The 19,047-nt window shown below is 49.5% G+C and overlaps 1 protein-coding gene and 1 long non-coding RNA gene across 2 annotated transcripts; both read left to right on the top strand.

Moving 5' to 3' along the window:
- Positions 1 to 902: 902 nt before the first annotated feature.
- On the top strand, positions 903 to 15,626 carry LOC116978075. Its single transcript, XR_004413372.1, has 3 exons — positions 903 to 1,058; positions 4,596 to 4,598; positions 15,615 to 15,626. It is a non-coding gene; the product is annotated as an uncharacterized LOC116978075 (long non-coding RNA).
- Positions 6,884 to 11,583, top strand: c10h1orf52 (chromosome 10 C1orf52 homolog). The gene is made up of 3 exons (XM_033029097.1): positions 6,884 to 7,218; positions 8,588 to 8,780; positions 10,618 to 11,583. The coding sequence occupies exons 1-3, from the start codon at positions 6,934 to 6,936 to the stop codon at positions 10,776 to 10,778; spliced, it is 639 nt and encodes a 212-aa protein (XP_032884988.1). The 5' UTR covers positions 6,884 to 6,933; the 3' UTR covers positions 10,779 to 11,583.
- Positions 15,627 to 19,047: the final 3,421 nt, after the last annotated feature.

Here is a 19,047-nt window from a genome sequence, read left to right as displayed (position 1 = left end):
TGTGGTGCAGCGGGTAGAGCTGCTTCCTCACAGCGCCAGAGACCCGGGTTCCATCCTGACTACGGGTGCCATCTGTATGGAGTTTGCACGTTCTCCCCGTGACCCGCGTGGGTTTTCTCCGGGCGCTCCGGTTTCCTCCCACACTCCAAAGACGTGCGGGTTTGTAGGCTAATCGGCCCGCTGTAAATTGTCCCCAGTGTATAGGGAGTGGATGAGAAAGTGGGTTTGAGTCACAGAGACATACAGCGTGGAAACAGGAAACAGCGTGTACCTCAGTACACTTCACAATAAACGAAACTAAACTCAGATGTCCCATCTACACTAGTCCCACCTGCCTGCGTTTGGCCCATATCCCTCCAAACTTGTCCTATCCATGTACCTTTTTAAATGTTGTATTTTTTTCAATTTCTTTTAAGACTTTTCATGATCCAAATTTCCTTAATCTGTATCTGATGTGTGTTCATCCACCCACCTCGAAAAAATATGGGTGAAGTCTGGCATGAACGTTTGGTGTGACTTGTTTGAACCTGTTTGGGTCTGGGACAGGGATTGAATGTGTTCAGTTTAAGTCTCTGCGATGACATTTTTGTTTTCAGTTTAGTTTAGAGATACAGGCCCTTTGGCCCACCGAGTCTGTACCGACCAGCGATCCCCGCAAACTAACACTGTCCTACACACACTAGGGACAATCTATATTTACACCAGGGCAAATAACCTACAAACATGTACGTCTTTGGAGTGTGGGAGGAAACGGAAGAACTCTTGAGAAAATCCGCGCAGGTCACGGGGAGAACGTACAAACTCCGTACAGTCAGCACCCGTAGTTGGGATCGAACCTGGGTCTCCGGCGCTGTAAGACGTGCGTGTTGGTAGGTTAATCGGCTCCTGTAAAAATGTTAATTGTCCCTAGTGTGTAGGATACTGTTAGTGTATGCGGTGATCGCTGGTCGGCACGGACTCGGCGGGCCGAAGGGCCTGTTTCCAAGCTGGATATGTAAAGTCTAAAGACTGGGGCTTTGGTGAGTTTAAACAGAACGTGAGAACTGGGTGGGTTTGAAGTTTTTATGTTCGCCCCATGCCCTCCGTGAGTTTTCTCCGAGATCTTTGGTTTCATCTTGGTATAAATGTTTTAAAAAATTGTCCCTAGTGGGTGTAGGATAGTGTTAATGTGCGGGTAATAGCTGGTCAGCACGGACTCTGTGGGTCCGAAGGGCCTGTTTCCGCGCTGTATCTCTAAACTAAACATTACTACTGTGCCTGATACTAAACGTTTGGGATTTGTGAAAGTTGTGCCTTTTATATAAACATTTGAATTGAGGAAATGGCATAATTTCTTGTCTAATATTTTGAGAGACGGCTTATCGTATTTCTGGCCACCTCCCACATCAGAGATGTGCATTAAATGCTCCACCTTGGTACCTTTGTAGTTAGTCACTGAAGATCCAACAGGATTCTGCTCTAAAGATATCAGCATCAGCATCAGCAGCATCTCTGGAGAGAAGGAATGGGTGACGTTTCGAGTTAAGACAATAGACAACAGGTGCAGGAGTAGGCCATTCGGCCCTTCGAGCCAGCACTACCATTCAGTGTGATCATGGCTGATCATCCCCAATCAGTACCCTGTTCCTGCCTTCTCCCCATATCCCCTGACTCCTCTATCTTTAAGAGCCCTATCTTGCTCTCTCTTGAAAGTATCCAGAGAACCGGCCTCCACCGCCCTCTGAGGCAGAGAATTCCACAGACTCACAACTCTCTATGAGAAAAAGTGTTTCCTCGTCTCCGTTCTAAATGGCTTATTCCTTATTCTTAAACTGTGGCCCCTGGTTCTGGACTCCCCCAACATCGGGAACATGTTTCCTGCCTCTAGCGTGTCCAAACCCTTAACAATCTTATATGTTCCAATAAGATGCCCTCTCATCCTTCTAAATTCCATAGTCTCAAACGTCACCCATTCCTTCTCTCCAGAGATGCTGCCTGTCCTGCTGAGTTACTCCAGCATTTTGTGTGTACACACTATGATTTTACTCTTGGTTTTACTCACCAAACAATCCCAGATCTAAGGGGGGAAAGTTGGGAACTGCTGTTTTTTGTAAATAATCAGTTCTGTAAAGAGAAGGCAGTTTTAGATTTTTGTAGAGTATACACCACTAGACGTTGATGTAACAACAGAACTTGTGGGTGTGTTGTGAGAGTGATGAATCATATAGAGAAGAGATACCTCAGGCTAATAGCGACTAGGAATTTATTGATTTGTATCAATCACACTACTCACCTGTGCTTGAGTGGTACCTTATCTGTAATCTTGATTAAAGAATGTGTCTTTGTGCCAAATGGTGATGGCTCACATTGGTTGAAATAAAAGTTTCTTTTTACTGATTTTAATTTCCTCATTCATTGTCTTTCTGCAGCATCTGAAATTTACCTGACAACCATTAAAGGAAAGGAAGGACATTAGTTTGGAGGATGTGGAATCGGTATGGGTAGAGCTGCGAAACACTAAGGGGCAGAAAACGCTAGTGGGAGTTGTGTACAGGCCACCTAACAGTAGTAGTGGAGTTGGAGATGGTATCAAACAGGAAATTAGAAATGCGTGCGACAAAGGCAAAACCGTTATAATGGGTGACTTCAATCTACATATAGATTGGGTGAATCAAATTGGCAGGGGTGCTGAGGAAGAGGATTTCTTGGAATGTATGCGGGATAGTTATCTAAATCAACATGTAGAGGAACCAACGAGAGAGCAGGCTATTTTAGACTGGGTATTGAGTAATGAGGAAGGGTTAGTTAGCAGTCTTGTTGTACGTGCCCCCTTGGGCAAGAGTGACCATAATATGGTTGAGTTCTTCATTAGGATGGAGAGTGACATTGTTAATTCAGAAACAATGGTTCTGAACTTAAAGAAAGGTAACTTTGAGGGTATGAAACGTGAATTGGCCAAGATTGACTGGCAATTAATTCTAAAAGGGTTGACGGTGGATATGCAATTGAAAACATTTAAAGACTACAATAATTGTTCATCCCAGTTCGGCAAAAGAATAAATCAGGGAGGTAGTGCATCCGTGGATAACAAGGGAAATCAGGGATAGTATCAAAGCGAAGGATGATGCGTACAAATTAGCCAGAAAAAGCAGCATACCAGAGGACTGGGAGAAATTCAGAGACCAGCAGAGGAGGACAAAGGGCTTAATTAGGAAAGGAAAAATAGATTATGAAAGAAAGCTGGCAGGGAACTTAAAAACTGACTGCAAAAGATTTTATAGATATGTGAAAAGAAAGAGATTAGTTAAAAGAAATGTAGGTCCCTTGCAGTCAGAAACAGGTGAGTTGATCATGGGGAACAAGGATATGGCGGACCAATTGAATAACTACTTTGGTTCCGTCTTCACTAAGTAAGACATAAATAATCTGCCGGAAATAGCAGGGGACCGCGGGTCAAAGGAGTTGGAGGAATTGAGTGAAATCCAGGTTAGTCGGGAAGTGGTGTTGGGTAAATTGAATGGATTAAAGGCCGATAAATCCCCAGGGCCAGATAGGCTGCATCCCAGAGTACTTAAGGAAGTAGCTCCAGAAATAGTGGATGCATTAGTAATAATCTTTCAAAACTCTTTAGATTCTGGAGTAGTTCCTGAGGATTGGCGGGTAGCAAACGTAACCCCACTTTTTAAGAAGGGAGGGAGAGAGAAAACGGGGAATTACAGACCAGTTAGTCTAACATCGGTAGTGGGGAAACTCTAGAGTCAGTTATTAAAGATGGGATAGTAGCACATTTGGAAAGCGGTGAATTCATTGGACAAAGTCAGCATGGATTTACGAAAGGTAAATCATGTCTGACGAATCTTATAGAATTTTTCGAGGATGTAACTAGTAGCGTGGATAGGGGAGAACCAGTGAATGTGGTGTATCTGGACTTCCAGAAGGCTTTCGACAAGGTCCCACATAAGAGATTAGTATACAAACTTAAAGCACACAGCATTGGGGGTTCAGTATTGATGTGGATAGAGAACTTGCTGGCAAACAGGAAGCAAAGAGTAGGAGTAAACGGGTCCTTTTCACAATGGCGGGCAGTGACTAGTGGGGTACCGCAAGGCTCAGTGCTGGGACCCCAGCTATTTACAATATATATTAATGATCTGGATGAGGGAATTGAAGGCAATATCTCCAAGTTTGCGGATGACACTAAGCTGGGGAGCAGTGTTAGCTGTGAGGAGGATGCTAGGAGACTGCAAGGTGACTTGGATAGGCTGGGTGAGTGGGCAAATGTTTGGCAGATGCAGTATAATGTGGATAAATGTGAGGTTATCCATTTTGGTGGCAAAAACAGGAAAGCAGACTATTATCTAAATGGTGGCCGATTAGGAAAAGGGGAGATGCAGCGAGACCTGGGTGTCATGGTACACCAGTCATTGAAAGTAGGCGTGCAGGTGCAGCAGGCAGTGAAGAAAGCGAATGGTATGTTAGCTTTCATAGCAAAAGGATTTGAGTATAGGAGCAGGGAGGTTCTACTGCAGTTGTACAGGGTCTTGGTGAGACCACACCTGGAGTATTGCGTACAGTTTTGGTCTCCAAATCTGAGGAAGGACATTATTGCCCTAGAGGGAGTGCAGAGAAGGTTCACCAGACTGATTCCTGGGATGTCAGGACTGTCTTATGAAGAAAGACTGGATAGACTTGGTTTATACTCTCTAGAATTTAGGAGATTGAGAGGGAATCTTATCGAGACTTACAGAATTCTTAAGGGGTTGGACAGGCTAGATGCAGGAAGATTGTTCCCGATGTTGGGGAAGTCCAGGACAAGGGGTCACAGCTTAAGGATAAGGGGGAAATCCTTTAAAACCGAGATGAGAAAAACTTTTTTCACACAGAGTGGTGAATCTCTGGAACTCTCTGCCACAGAGGGTAGTTGAGGCCAGTTCATTGGCTATATTTAAGAGGGAGTTAGATGTGGCCCTTGTGGCTAAGGGGATCAGAGGGTATGGAGAGAAGGCAGGTACGGGATACTGAGTTGGATGATCAGCCATGATCAAATTGAATGGCGGTGCAGGCTCGAAGGGCCGAATTGCCTACTCCTGCACCTAATTTCTATGTTTCTATGTGAACACTACAACTGCCAAATAGGCTCTGAACTACATAGGCTTGGGGCATAGATAGACCTCTTAGGGCTAACGGAATCAAGGGATATGGGGAGAAGGCAGGAACGGGGTACTGATTGTGGATGATCAGCCATGATCACATTGAATGGTAATACTGGCTTAAAGGGCCGAATGGCCTACTCCTGCACCTATTTTCTATGTTTATATATGTGGGTGAGTGTGTGTGTATATATATATATATATATATATATATATATATATACATACTGAACTGTTTTTGTTGTGAGAAGCACCAGAGATGCTGCCTGACCTGCTGAGTTATGTCATAGAGGGATACAGTGTGGAAACAGGCCCTTCGGCCCTACTTGCCCACACTGTCCAACATGTCCCAGCTACACTAGTCCCACTTGCCTGCGCTTGGTCCATATGCCTCCAATCCTGTCCTATCCACGTACCTTAAATGATGATATAGTCCCAGCCTCAACTACCTCCTCTGGCAGCTTGTTCCACACACCCACCACCCTTTGTGTGAAAAGGTTACCCCTTAGATTCCTATTAAATCTTTTCCCCTTCACCTTAAACCTGTGTCCTCTGGTCCTCGATTTCCTTACTCTGGACAAGAGACTTTGTGCATCTACCCGATCTATTCCTCTCATGATTTTGTACACCTCTAGAAGATCTCCCCTCATCCTCCTGCGCTCCATGGAATAGTGACCCAGCCTACTCAACCTCTCCCTGTAGCTCACACCCTCTAGTCCTGGCTACATCCTTGTAATGGAGTTGCTCCAGCACTTTGTGTCTATCATTTTTTGACCCACTGTATCCTGGCCTCTCACTGTTCACTAAGTTACAATGAGGTCCTCCCTCATCCTTCTAAACTCCGCTCCTCATCAACTCTGTCCAATGTTATTGTTCTCTTTCGGGACATATGACCATAAGACAGAAGCAACTGACGTTGATGACGTATCGGATTCCTTCACTAAAATCTGGACCGGGCCCGTATAGAGTGGATGTGGAGAGGATGTTTCCACTAGTGGGAGAGTCTAGGACCAGAGGGCACAGCCTCAGTATTTAAGGATGTTCTTTTAGGAAGGAGATGAGGAGGAATTTCTTTAGTCAGAGGGTGGTGAATCTGTGGGATTCTTTGCCACAGACGGCTGTGGAGGCCACAAGTCAGTGGATATATTTAAGGCAGAGATAGATAGATTCTTGATCAGTACGGGTGTCAGGGGTTATGGGGAGAAGGCAGGAGAATGGGGTTAGGAGGGAGAGATAGATCAGCCATGATTGAATGGTGGAGTAGACTGGATGGGCTGAATCAAAGATTATAGAGCTCCTCTAGTATCTTTGGGCCGAACGGCCTGATTCTGATCCTATCACTTATGAACTGATGAACGACCAGGCCGGGCGCGGTGCAGCTTCCGGGCGGCGGGAGGGGGCGCTGCGGTGGGAGGACCAGGTTTGGCCTCCGGGCGGGAGGGGGCGCTGCGGTGGGATGACCGGGTTTGGCCTCCGGGCGGGAGGGGGCGCTGCGGTGGGATGACCGGGTTTGGCCTCCGGGCGGGAGGGGGCGCTGCGGTGGGATAACCGGGTTTGGCCTCCGGTCGGGAGGGGGCGCTGCGGTGGGAGGACCGGGTTTGGCCTCCGGGCGGGAGGGGGCGCTGCGGTGGGATGACGGGATTTGGCCTCCGGGCGGGAGGGGGCGCTGCCGTGGGAGGACCAGTTTTGACCTCCGGGCGGGAGGGGGCGCTGCGGTGGGATGACCGGGTTTGGCCTCCGGGCGGGAGGGGGCGCTGCGGTGGGATGACCAGGCCGCGGTGCAGCCTCCGGGCGGGCGGGCGCCATGGCGGAGGCGGAGGCGCAGGCGGACCCGCTGTCGTTTTTCGCGGCTTATGGCAGCTCGAGCTCGGAGTCGGAGTCAGAGCCGGAGCTGGAGGCGGCCGGGACTGGGACCGGGGCTGGGGCCGGGACTGTGGAGCCGGGGGCAGGAGGAGGAGGCGCCGCCGCCGCTCCCGCTCTCCCCGCCCCACACGAGCTGTTCGGCCGTGTGTCGAGGCCCAGTTTCCTGCGCGATCCCCGCGGCGGCTCCATCGACTGGGAGCGGCGGCGCCTGCGGCCTCCACACGAGGTCAGGCCAGGGGCAGGGGGCGGGGCTACAGGGTGGGCGGGGCGGGGCTAACAAGTGGTGGGCGGGGCTGACGCCGAGTGGGCGGGGTTACAGAGGGTGGGCGCGGGGCTACAGAGGGGGCGGGGCCGACACAGGGGGGGCGGGGTCCCAATGGGCGGGACTGGATGGGGTCAGGGGGTGTGGGAGTAGTCAGCGGTGAGGGGGTCAGATTTTGGGTGATGTCACGTGTGCCGAGGTACAGTGAAAAGCTTTTGTTGTGTACAAAATCATGAGAGGAATAGATCGGGTAGATGCACACAGTCTCTTGTCCAGAGTAGGGGAATCGAGGACCAGAGGACAGGTTCAAGGTGAAGGGGACAAGATTTAATAGGAATCTGAGGGGTAGCTTTTTCACACAGGTGGGTGTATGGAACAAGCTGCCAGAGGAGGTAGTTGGGGCTGGGACTATCCCAATCTTTAAGAAACAGTTAGACAGATACATGGATAGGACAGGTTTGGAGGGATATGGACCAAGCGCAGGCAGGTGGGACTAGTGTAGCTGGGACATGTTGGCCGGTCTGGGCAAGTTGGGCCGAAGGGCCTGTTTCCACGCTGTATCCCTCTGTGACTCCATAACCAGTCAGTGGAAAGACAATACATCTGTAGAAAGGAACTGCAGATGCTGGTTTAAACTGAAGATAGACACAGAAAGCTGGAGTGACTCAGCAGGACAGGCAACATCTCTGCAGAGAAGGAATGGTTGACGTTTCGGGTCGAGACCTTTCTTCTGAAGAAGGGTCTCGACCCGAAACGTCACCCATTCCTTCTCTCCAGAGATGCTGCCTGTCCCGCTGAGCCACTCCAGCTTTTTGTGTCTATCTTTGATAGACAATACATGATTACAATCGAGTCATCCACAGTGTACAGATACATGATAAAGGGAATAACATTTAGCGCAAGGTAAAAGCCAATTAAAGATAGTCCGAGCGTCTCCAATGAGGTAGATGGGAGGTCAGGGCCGCTCTCTAGCTGGTGATAGAATGGTTCAGTTGCTTCATCTTTTTTAAAGGTACACCATGTTATTTCGAGGCTATGGCCTCTGGTCCTAGACTCTCCCACTAGTGGAAGCATCCTCTCCACATCCACTTTATCCAGGCCTTTCGCTGGTGCCAAACACAGTGACATTATTTTTCCAGTCACCAGTCTTGGTGTTGTTTGCAAAGTTCCAAAGTGCGTATCAGTCCATATAGTGTTAACTTGTTACAGTTGCAGATGAAAGTGCAGGTTAAAAAAGTGCGGTGGCTTCAATGAGGTAGGGTGGAAGATGGGGCTACTCGCCAGTTTATGGGAGGACTGTCCTTCACTGACCAGTGTTTGTGCCGTTCGGCAGCCGCCTAAAGAGTTCCGCGCGTGGAAGGGCAGCGCGGTGCCGCCGCCGGAGAGCTACGACACGGAGGAGAGTAAGGTGCCGTCGGGCGTGGACATGGCGGTGAAGTGGTCCAGCATGTACCAAGACCACGGTGACGATGCTCCTCACCGCGACACTGGCGCTCTGCCCGGCACTGCCGACAACCCCGACTCAGGTGGGTCCTGTACGGACGGCAGCCCCCCCCCCTACCTGTCTCCTCACCGTCTCCGTCTGGAGATCACTGAGCCAGTGAAGGCCGGCTGCTGGCTCACTGGCCTCAATGTGAAGCAACCTTGAATTGAAAGATACGGTGCAGAAACAGGCTCTTCCGCCCGAGAAGGGTCTTGACCCGAAACGTCACCCATCCCTTCTCTCCAGAGATGCTGCCTGTCCCACTGAGTCCACGCCGACCATCGATCACCCGTTCACACCAGTTATCCCACTTTCCCATCCACTCCCTGCACAATTTATAGAGGGCCAATCAACCTACAAACACGCACAGGCACATCTTTGGAGTATGGGTGGTCTGGGAGAACGTGTAAACTCCACACAGACAACACCCGAAGTCGGGATTGAACCCAGGTCTCTGGCGCTGTGCGGCAGCAGCTCTAACCGCTGCATCGCCTGTTCCGCACCAAAGCATTAAAGATTCCGGGTGTATCTACGAACGTGTTTCATCATCACGTCTGTTCTAAGTCCAGAGGCCATATATTTAAGGCAGAGACTGATAGATTGTTGATTAGTACGGGTGTCAGGGGTTAAGGGAAGAAGGCAGGGAAATAGAGAATGGGTACAGGAGTAGGCCATTCGGATTCCATCTCATCGTTCTAAACTCCAGAGTGTACAAGCCCAGCCGTTCCATTCTCTCAGCATATGACAGTCCCGCCATCCTGGGAATTAACCTTGTAAACCTACGCTGCACTCCCTCAATAGCAAGAATGTCCTTCCACGAATTAGGGGTCCAAAACTACACACAATACTCCAGGTGTGGTCTCACTAGTACAACTGTACGCCCTGCACAACTGCAGAAGGACCTCTTTGCTCCTATACTCGACTATTGTTATAAAGACCAACATGCCATTCGTTTTCTTCACTGCCTGCTGGACCTGCAGGCAGAGATAGATAGATTCTTGATTAGTACGGGTGTCAGTGGTTATGGGGAGAAGGCAGGGGAATGGGGTTAGGAGGGAGAGATCAGCCGTGAGTGAATGGTGGAGTAGATTGGATGGGCCGAATGGCCTAATTCTGCTGCTATCACTTGTAACCTTGTGGATGCTACTCCAGGGATTGTGTTTTGTTTACATTCAAACTTCCCCCCCTTGTCCAGAGTGAAGCACAGACTTCAGACAGACTTGCTTCCTGAATGTTTAAGAAAGAACTGCAGATGCTGGAAAAATCGAAGGTAGTTAAAATGCTGGAGAAACTCAGCGGGTGAGGCAGCATCTATGGAGCGAAGGAATAGGCGACGTTTCGGGTCGAGAGCCTTCTTCAGACTGTCTCGTCCCGAAACAGCATCCATCACTTTTCTCCACAGATGCTGCCTGACCCGCTGAGTTACTCCAGCACGTTGTGTGTGTTTTTGGTGTAAACCAGCATCTGCAGTTCCTTCCCACACCGTAAGAGGCCCTTTGCCCCACCCGACCCCACCATGCCGGCCACCAGCATAGAAACATAGACAATAGGTGCAGGAGTAGGCCATTTGGCCCTTCGAGCCAGCACCGCCATTCAATATGATGGTGGCTGATCTTCCAGAATCAGTACCCCGTTTTCTCCCCATATCTCTTGATTCCGTTAGCCCGAAGAGCTAAATCTAACTCTCGCTTGAGATCAGCCACCATTGATTGAATGGTGGAGTAGACTCAATAGACTGCAGGAGTAGGCCATTCGGCCCTTCGAGCCAGCACTACCTTTCAATGTGATCATGGCTGATCATCCCCAATAAGGCCCCATCTACGCCAGTCCCGATGTCACACAATGCCAGTTACTGACGGGCGATTCTTGCTGTGTTTCAGACGAGGAGAACAAGGAGGAGCCTTCCTCGAAGAAGCTACGGACCGAGAGCTTCCAGCAGAAGGAGAAGCGCAAACGCAACGAGGGCCAGGCCAACCGCGAGAAGAGTTTTGTGGAGGAGGAAAAGCGCATCCTCAGGCAGGAATTCTGCCCTAAGGATTGAATGGAGGGAGAGGGAGAGGGAGTGGGAGTGGGAGAGAGAGAGTGTGGGAGAGACAATAGACAATAGGTGCAGGAGTAGCGAGCCAGCACCGCCATTCAATGTGATCATGGCTGGTAATCCACAATCAGTACCCCATTCCTGCCTTCCCATATCCCCTGACTCCTCTATCTTTAAGAGCACTATCTAGCTCTCTCTTGAATGTATCCAGAGAACTGCCATCCACCGCCCTCTGAGGAAGACAAATAGACAATAGGTGCAGGAGTAGGCCATTTGGCCCATCGAGTCAGCACCGCTATCTTTTGTCTACCTTCGATTTTTCCATCTGCAGTTCCTTCCACAGACTCACAACTCTCTGGGTGGAAAAGTTTTTCCTGAGAGGGAGGGGGAGTGGGAGGGGGAGAGGGAGAGGGAGGGGGAGTGAGAGTGAGTGGGATTGGGAGTGAGTGGGAGTGGGAGCTGCCTGCACAAGGCCAGCTCTGCCGGCTGTGTGGACGATACTGCCACTGCCCATGGAAGGTCTGTGACATAAAGCACCGTGTGTACGCCTCCACCACTGGCTTGTATCTGAGCACAGGACACAGGCTTTGTTCTGCTGTTGCGTTTGACTGTGTGTCCACAAACATCTGGTGAGGTAGTGTGGACTATGTGCAATGCTATTCAAACAAGCATCACTCTGATATCTCGGCTCCGTGCCGTCAAGGAATGTTTCGTCAGTCATTTGTTAACTATCAAACTGGCACTTTAACAATATCTTCCTAGTGTTTGAAGCTGTCTTTGTTTCCTATTAAAAGTACTTTTTACAACACTCCTAGTTGACCCAGTGTCCAATATGTCATCTGGGTTTGCCTGGAGAAGAGGAGCAGGTGACGGTTTGGGTCTGAACCTTTCTTCTTCAGAGAGTTTCAACAGATCTTGACGAAGATCTTAGGTAGACAAAAATGCTGGAGAAACTCAGCGGGTGAGGCAGCATCTATGGAGCGAAGGAATGAATAGGTGACGTTTCGGGTCGAGACCCAAAACGTCACATATTCCTTCGCTCCATAGATGCTGCCTCACCCGCTGAGTTTCTCCAGCATTTTTGTCTACCTTCGATTTTTCCAACATCTGCAGTTCCTTCTTAAACATTGACGAAGATCTTTGCATCTTGTCCAGCCACAGGCCCGTACTAATTTTGTTACTTTGTCTAAGTGGAGAGAATCCAGGGAATTCTAGGCCAGTGCGCCTCACATCATTGATAGGGAATGAAGCTCTCCGAGAGGATTCTCTGGGATAGGATTTACCTGGAAGAGATAAAGGATTTACCTGGAAGAGATTGGAAGAGAATGGTTTAATTCGGGACTTGGTACATGGCTTGATGGAGTTTTTTGAGGAGGTGATGAGAGTGGGGTGTGAGGGGCGTGGGGGGTGGATGTTGTCTACATGGATCTTAGTAAGGCCCTTGATAAAGTCCCCCATGCTAGGCTGCATCAGAGGATTAAGATGCATGGCATTAACAGTGACTTCATCGCATGCATTCGGGCTGGAGAGGCTGGGATTTTTTTAACTCAGAAAATTCTCTGAGATTAAATTTCTGATTACCCAGATGGGAAGGGAGAGGCCATTGATCGGACGGTCGATGATTTAATGTAGACACAAGGAACTGCAGGTGCTGGTTTATACCAAAGATAAACACAATAGACAATAGGTGCAGGAGTAGGCCATTCGGCCCTTCGAGCCAGCACCGCCATTCAATGTGATCATGGCTGGTCATCCCCAATCAGTACCCCATTCCTGCCTTCTCCCCATATCCCCTGACTCCGCTATCTTCAAGCGCCCTATCTAGCTCTCTCTTGAAAGTATCCAGAGAACCTGCCTTCACTGCCCTCCGAGGCAGAGAATTCCACAGACTCACAACTCTCTGTGTGAAAAAGTGTTTCCTCATCTCTGTTCTAAATGGCTTACCCCTTATTCTTAAACTGTGGCCCCTGGTTCTGGACTCCACCAACATCGGGAACATGTTTCCTACTTCTAGTGCGTTCAAACCCTTAACAATCTCATATGTTTCAATGAGATGCCATCTCATCCTTCTAAACTCCAGAGTATTCAAGCACAGCCGCTCCATTCTCTCAGCATATGACAGTCCCGCCATCCTGGGAATTAACCTTGTAAACCTACGCTGCACTCCCTCAATAGCAAGAATGTCCTTCCTTAAATTAGGGGATCAAAACTGCACACAATACTCCAGGTGTGGTCTCAAAGTGCTGGAGTAACTCAGCGGGTCAGGCATCATCTCTGGAGGAAAGGGATAGCTGACGTTTCGGGTCGGGGACCCTTCTTCGGACTGAAAGGAAGGGTTGAGGGGAGGGGGAGGTGAAGAGATGGAGGCCAGAAAAGACCAGGACCAATGGGGGCCGGCAACATATGAGCTCGGACAGGATGGGGGCTGGTGGGCCCATCGTTTGTCAGGGAGGTCTGATCGCCACATGGAAGCCGTGTGGAGAACGTTGCAACTGGTAAAACCACCAGGGTGGAGGAAGGAGGTGGGAGAGTGTAAGGAGAAGTTATTTAAAATTAGAGAATTCAACGTTGATGCCACACACAAACGTCACCTATCCATGTTCTCCACAGATGCTGCCTGACCCGCTGAGTTACTCCAGTACTCTGTGTCTATCATTGGTATAAATCAGTATCTGCAGTTCCTTTCCACAAGATAGTTTAGTTTGTAGCCCAAGTTAACTCAAACGTCAAGGTTATTGCAGAGAGCATCTGACCTGTGACCCCATGTACCTGGACTGACCTGTGTCCCAGTGTACCTGGACTGACCTGTGACCTAGTGTACCTGGACTGACCTGTGACCTAGTGTACCTGGACTGACCTGTGTCCCAGTGTACCTGGACTGACATGTGACCTAGTGTACCTGGACTGACCTGTGACCTAGTGTACCTGGACTGACCTGTGACCTAGTGTACCTGGACTGACCTGTGACCTAGTGTACCTGGACTGACCTGTGACCTAGTGTACCTGGACTGACCTGTGACCTAGTGTACCTGGACTGACCTGTGACCTAGTGTACCTGGACTGACCTGTGACCTAGTGTACCTGGACTGACCTGTGACCTAGTGTACCTGGACTGACCTGTGACCTAGTGTACCTGGACTGACATGTGGCAGCTCCACTGCCCGGCCATCGGGCTAGAATGGTCTCATGAAAAGGCTGATCTACTGCTGGGGGTGAACAGTAATAGGCAGCTGCTGCGGTGAGACTGGACTGTGACAGTCCGTGTTGCAACATGTGCTAGCCCCGCGCCCCCAGGATAGCGTGAGAATCCCTGTCTGTTGCTGCTTATCATCTGTCCCATCATCACAGCCCAGGTATGTAGCTGATAAACCTCCGCACGGCTTCTAAACACACGCACACACACACACACACGCGCACGCACGCACGCACACGCACGCACACACACACACACACACATATACACACACACACATCCACACACACACACACACACACGCACGCACGCACACGCACACACACACACACACACACACAAACACATACACCCACACACACACACACACGCACGCACACACGCACGCACGCACACACATACGCACACACACACGCACGCATGCACGCACGCACACACACACACACGCACGCACGCACACACACACACTCACACGCACGCACACACACACACACGCACGCACGCACACACACACACATGCACTCACACACACGCACTCATACACACGCACACGCACTCGCACACACTCGCACACACACACACACACACACACACACACACACACACACACACACACACACACACACACACACACTCACTCACGCACACACACACACACACACAACTACTTTTGGTGAAGAGATATTGGTGGTGGGATTGTGAGCAAGTGTAGCTGCAGCCAGCAGGTGGCAGTGTGTAAAAGGCAGTGCATGTTGTGTAGTGCAGCAGCTGCAGCATCTGCCAGGACTGGGGCCGGTGGGTTTGACTTGCTCGCTGCATCTTGTGGCCACCAGCCATAAACCCAAAGCTGCACATTAATAATAAGCTCAGGGCTCCAAGACGGGTCAAGGGGGGGTCACGAGTGTTGACAGCAGATGGTTTACATTCATGACCTGCACACGCCGAGCGCGACCACAACCGCTAGTGTTGGTGTTGCCTCGTGGCTGGGTCCACCACGTGGGTAATAAACTCAACAACAGAGGTTTAGACACAGAGCCACAGAGGGATACAGTGTGGAAACAGGCCCTTCAGCCCATCTTGCCCACACCGGCCAACATGCCCCAGCTACACTAGTCCCACCTGCCCGCGTTTGGTCCATATCCGTCCAAACCTGTCCTATCCATGTACCTGTCTAACTGTTTCTTAAACATTGGGATAGTCCCAGCCCCAACTACCTCCTCTGGCAGCTTGTTCCATACACCCACCACCCTTTGTGTGAAAAGTTGCCCCTCAGATTCCTATTAAATCTTTTCCCCTTCACCTTGAACCGATGTCCTCTGGTCCTCGATTCCCCAACTCTGGGCAAGAGACTCTGTGCATCTACCCGATCTATTCCTCTCATGATTTTATACACCTCTATAAGATCTCCCCTCATCCTCCTGCGCTCCATGGAATAGAGACCCAGCCTACTCAACCTCTCCCTGTAGCTCACACCCTCTAGTCCTGGCAACATCCTCGTAAATCAGCCATGATCATATTGAATGGCGGTGCAGGCTCGAAGGGCCGAATGGCCTACTCCTGCACCTAATTTCTATGTTTCTATGTTTCTAAATCATCTCTGCACCCTTTCAAGCTTGACAATATCTTTCCTATAACATGGTACCCAGAACTGAACACAATATTCTAAATGCGGTCTCACCAACGTCTTATACAACTGCAACATGACCTCCCAACTTCTATACTCAATACTCTGACTGATGAAGATCAATGTGCCAAAGGCCTTTTTGACCACCTTATCTACCTGCGACTCGACCTTCATGGAACCATGCACCTGTACTCCTAGATCCCTCTGCTCTACAACACTACCCAGAGGTTAACCATTCACTGTGTAAGTCCTGCCCTTGTTAGACTTTACAAAATGCAACACATCACACTTCTCTGTAGAGATTTATGAGAGGGGACATCGGTCAGTGTAGGAAGGAACTGCAGATGCTGGTTTACACCGAAGATAGACACAAATGCTGGAGTAACTCAGCGGGTCAGGAAGTGTCTCCGGAGAGAAGGAATGGGTCTACAATAAGTCGTACGTGTGTTGTGTGTTTGAGTGGACGCTGATAACCACACGTTGTAAATCAGGGAGATTCCTTTGTCTCTTTCGCGGGAGAAACGTTCTGTGCAGAGAAACCTCGGCTTTGCCTATGTTTTCCCTGGAGCTGCAACTCAGTTGTAGATCGCAGGCGAGACTGTGACCATGCGTGGAGTGGCCGCTCAAAGTCTTGCAGGGAGAATAGTTCACTTTAGTTTAGTTCAGAGATACAGAGCGGAAACGAGGCCCTTCGGCCCACCGAGTCCGTGCCGACCAGTGATCCCCGCACACTAACACTCTCCTACACACACTGGGGACAATTTACATTTATACCAAGCCAATTAACCTACAAACCTGTACGTCTTTGAAGTGTGGGAGGAAACCGGAGCACCCGGAGAAAACCCACACAGGTCACGGGGAGAACGTAAAAAACTCCGTACAGACAGCACCCGTAGTCGGGATGGAACCTGGGTCTCTGGCGCTGTGAAGCAGCAGCTCTACCCGCTGCACCACCGTGACGCCCGAATTTTATAAACTTGAGTTCTAAATTAACCATAGAGGCTGTTGACACGTTGACAAGTTACTGGAGTATGATCAGGCCATTCAGCCCAGGGCTGATCTCTGCCTCCCAATTCCATTTTAAGGCAGAGATAGATAGATTGTTGATTAGTACGGGTGTCAGGGGTTATGGGGAGAAGGCAGGAGAATGGGGTTAGGAGGGAGAGATAGATCAGCCATGATTGAACGGCGGAGTAGACTTGATGGGCTGAATGGCCTAATTCTACTCCGATCACTTATGAAACATAGAAACATAGAAATTAGGTGCAGGAGTTGGCCATTCGGCCCTTCGAGCCTGCACCGCCATTCAATATGATCATGGCTGATCATCCAACTCAGTATCCCGTACCTGCCTTCTCTCCATACCCTCTGATCCCCTTAGCCACAAGGGCCACATCTAACTCCCTCTTAAATATAGCCAATGAACTGGCCTCGACTACCCTCTGTGGCAGAGAGTTCCAGAGATTCACCACTCTCTGTGTGAAAAAAGTTCTTCTCATCTCGGTTTTAAAGTATTTCCCCCTTATCCTTAAGCTGTGACCCCTTGTCCTGGACTTCCCCAACATCGGGAGCAATCTTCCTGCATCTAGCCTGTCCAACCCCTTAAGAATTTTGTACGTTTCTATAAGATCCCCTCTCAATCTTCTAAATTCTAGAGAGTATAAACGAAGTCTATCCAGTCTTTCTTCATAAGACAGTCCTGACATCCTAGAAATCAGTCAGGTGAACCTTCTCTGCACTCCCTCTATGGCAATAATGTCCTTCTTATGACTTATGACTACTTGATATTCCTGAGGGTGTGAAACATAGAAACATGGAAAATAGGTGCAGGAGGAGGCCATTCGGCCCTTCGAGCCAGCACCGCCATTCATTGTGTTCATGGCTGATTGTCCCCAATCAATGCCTGCCTTCTCCCCGTATCCCTTGACTCCACTAGCCCCTAGAGCTCTATCTAACTCTCTCTTAAATCCATCCAGTGATTTGGCCTCCACTGCCCTCTGTGGCAGGGAATTCCACAAATTCACAACTCTCTGGGTGAAAAAGTTTTTTCGCACCTCAGTCTTAAATGGCCTCCCCTTTATTCTAAGACTGTGGCCCCTGGTTCTGGACTCACCCAACATTGGGAACACTTTTCCTGCATCTAGCTTGACCAGTCCTTCTATAATTGTATATGTTTCTATAAGATATCCCCTCATCCTTCTAAACTCCAGTGAATACAAGCCTAGTCTTTTCAATCTTTCCTCATATGACAGTCCCGCCATCCCAGGGATCAATCTCGTGAACCTACGCTGCACTGCCTCAATCACAAGGATGTCCTTCCTCAAACAACCCCACACAATCCCTCCCTCATCCTCGAAACCCTGGACATGTGAGCAGAGGCATCAGATAGTTTCTCAGCCACTTTCCCAACCCAGCATTCCTTCAAGACACAGAACCGGCAGGCAAATCTTGCCTGCAAATCACAGCGCAAATCAGCCCGTGATTCATGGCTTGAGAAAGATAGACACAAAACCAACCCACGGGGAGAATGTGAAAACTCCACGCCACTGATTCCCCTTAGCTGTAGACTGCCCTCTCACTGGTCTCTGTAGATGTAGTCTCTGTGTCTCTGTGTCCCTGTGTCTCTGTGTCTGTGTCTCTGTGTCTGTGTCTGTGTCTCTGTGTCTGTGTCTCTGTGTCTCTGTGTCTGTGACTCTGTGTCTCTGTGTCTCTGTGTCTCTGTGTCTGTGTCTCTGTGTCTCTGTGTCTCTGTGTCTGTGTCTCTGTGTCTGTGTATCTGTGTCTCTGTGACTCTGTGACTCTGTGTCTCTGTCTCTGTGTCTCTGTGTCTCTGTGTCTGTGTCTGTGTCTCTGTGTCTCTGTGTCTGTGTCTCTGTGTCTCTGTGTCTCTGTCTCTCTGTCTCTGTGTCTCTGTGTCCCTGTGACTCTGTGTCTCTGTGTCTCTGTGTCTCTGTGTCTCTGTGTCCCTGTGTCTGTGTGTCCCTGTGTCTCTGTGTCTCTGTGTCTCTGTGTCCCTGTGTCTGTGTGTCCCTGTGTCTCTGTGTCTGTGTCTGTGTCTCTGTGACTGTGTCTCTGTGACTCTGTGTCTCTGTGTCTCTGTGACTCTGTGTCTCTGTGACTCTGTGTCTCTGTGTCTGTGTCTGTGTCTGTGTCTGTGTCTCTGTGTCTCTGTGACTCTGTGACAGATTCAAATACAAAGTGAAGGATTCGACCAACACTGTACTGGCTGGGGGCCAATGACTAGTTTACCAGCAGTGCTGGCTTCTGCTGTTATAAACGAGATCTCTAACTAACTGCTCAATCATAATTATTTGCTTGTTGGTCTTTGAAATACTTTATGTGTTTGCAACGGCATTAATCAGCCTGAAGTAATCCCTCACTATTGTGTTCACTTAGTTTAGTTTAGAGATACAGCGCGGAAACAGGCCCTTCGGCCCACCAGCGATCCCTGCACA

This window comes from Amblyraja radiata, chromosome 10 (assembly GCF_010909765.2).
Source record: "Amblyraja radiata isolate CabotCenter1 chromosome 10, sAmbRad1.1.pri, whole genome shotgun sequence".
In the NCBI taxonomy this organism is placed as follows: Eukaryota; Metazoa; Chordata; class Chondrichthyes; order Rajiformes; family Rajidae; genus Amblyraja; species Amblyraja radiata.
This window is presented reverse-complemented; position numbering and strand designations above follow the sequence as displayed.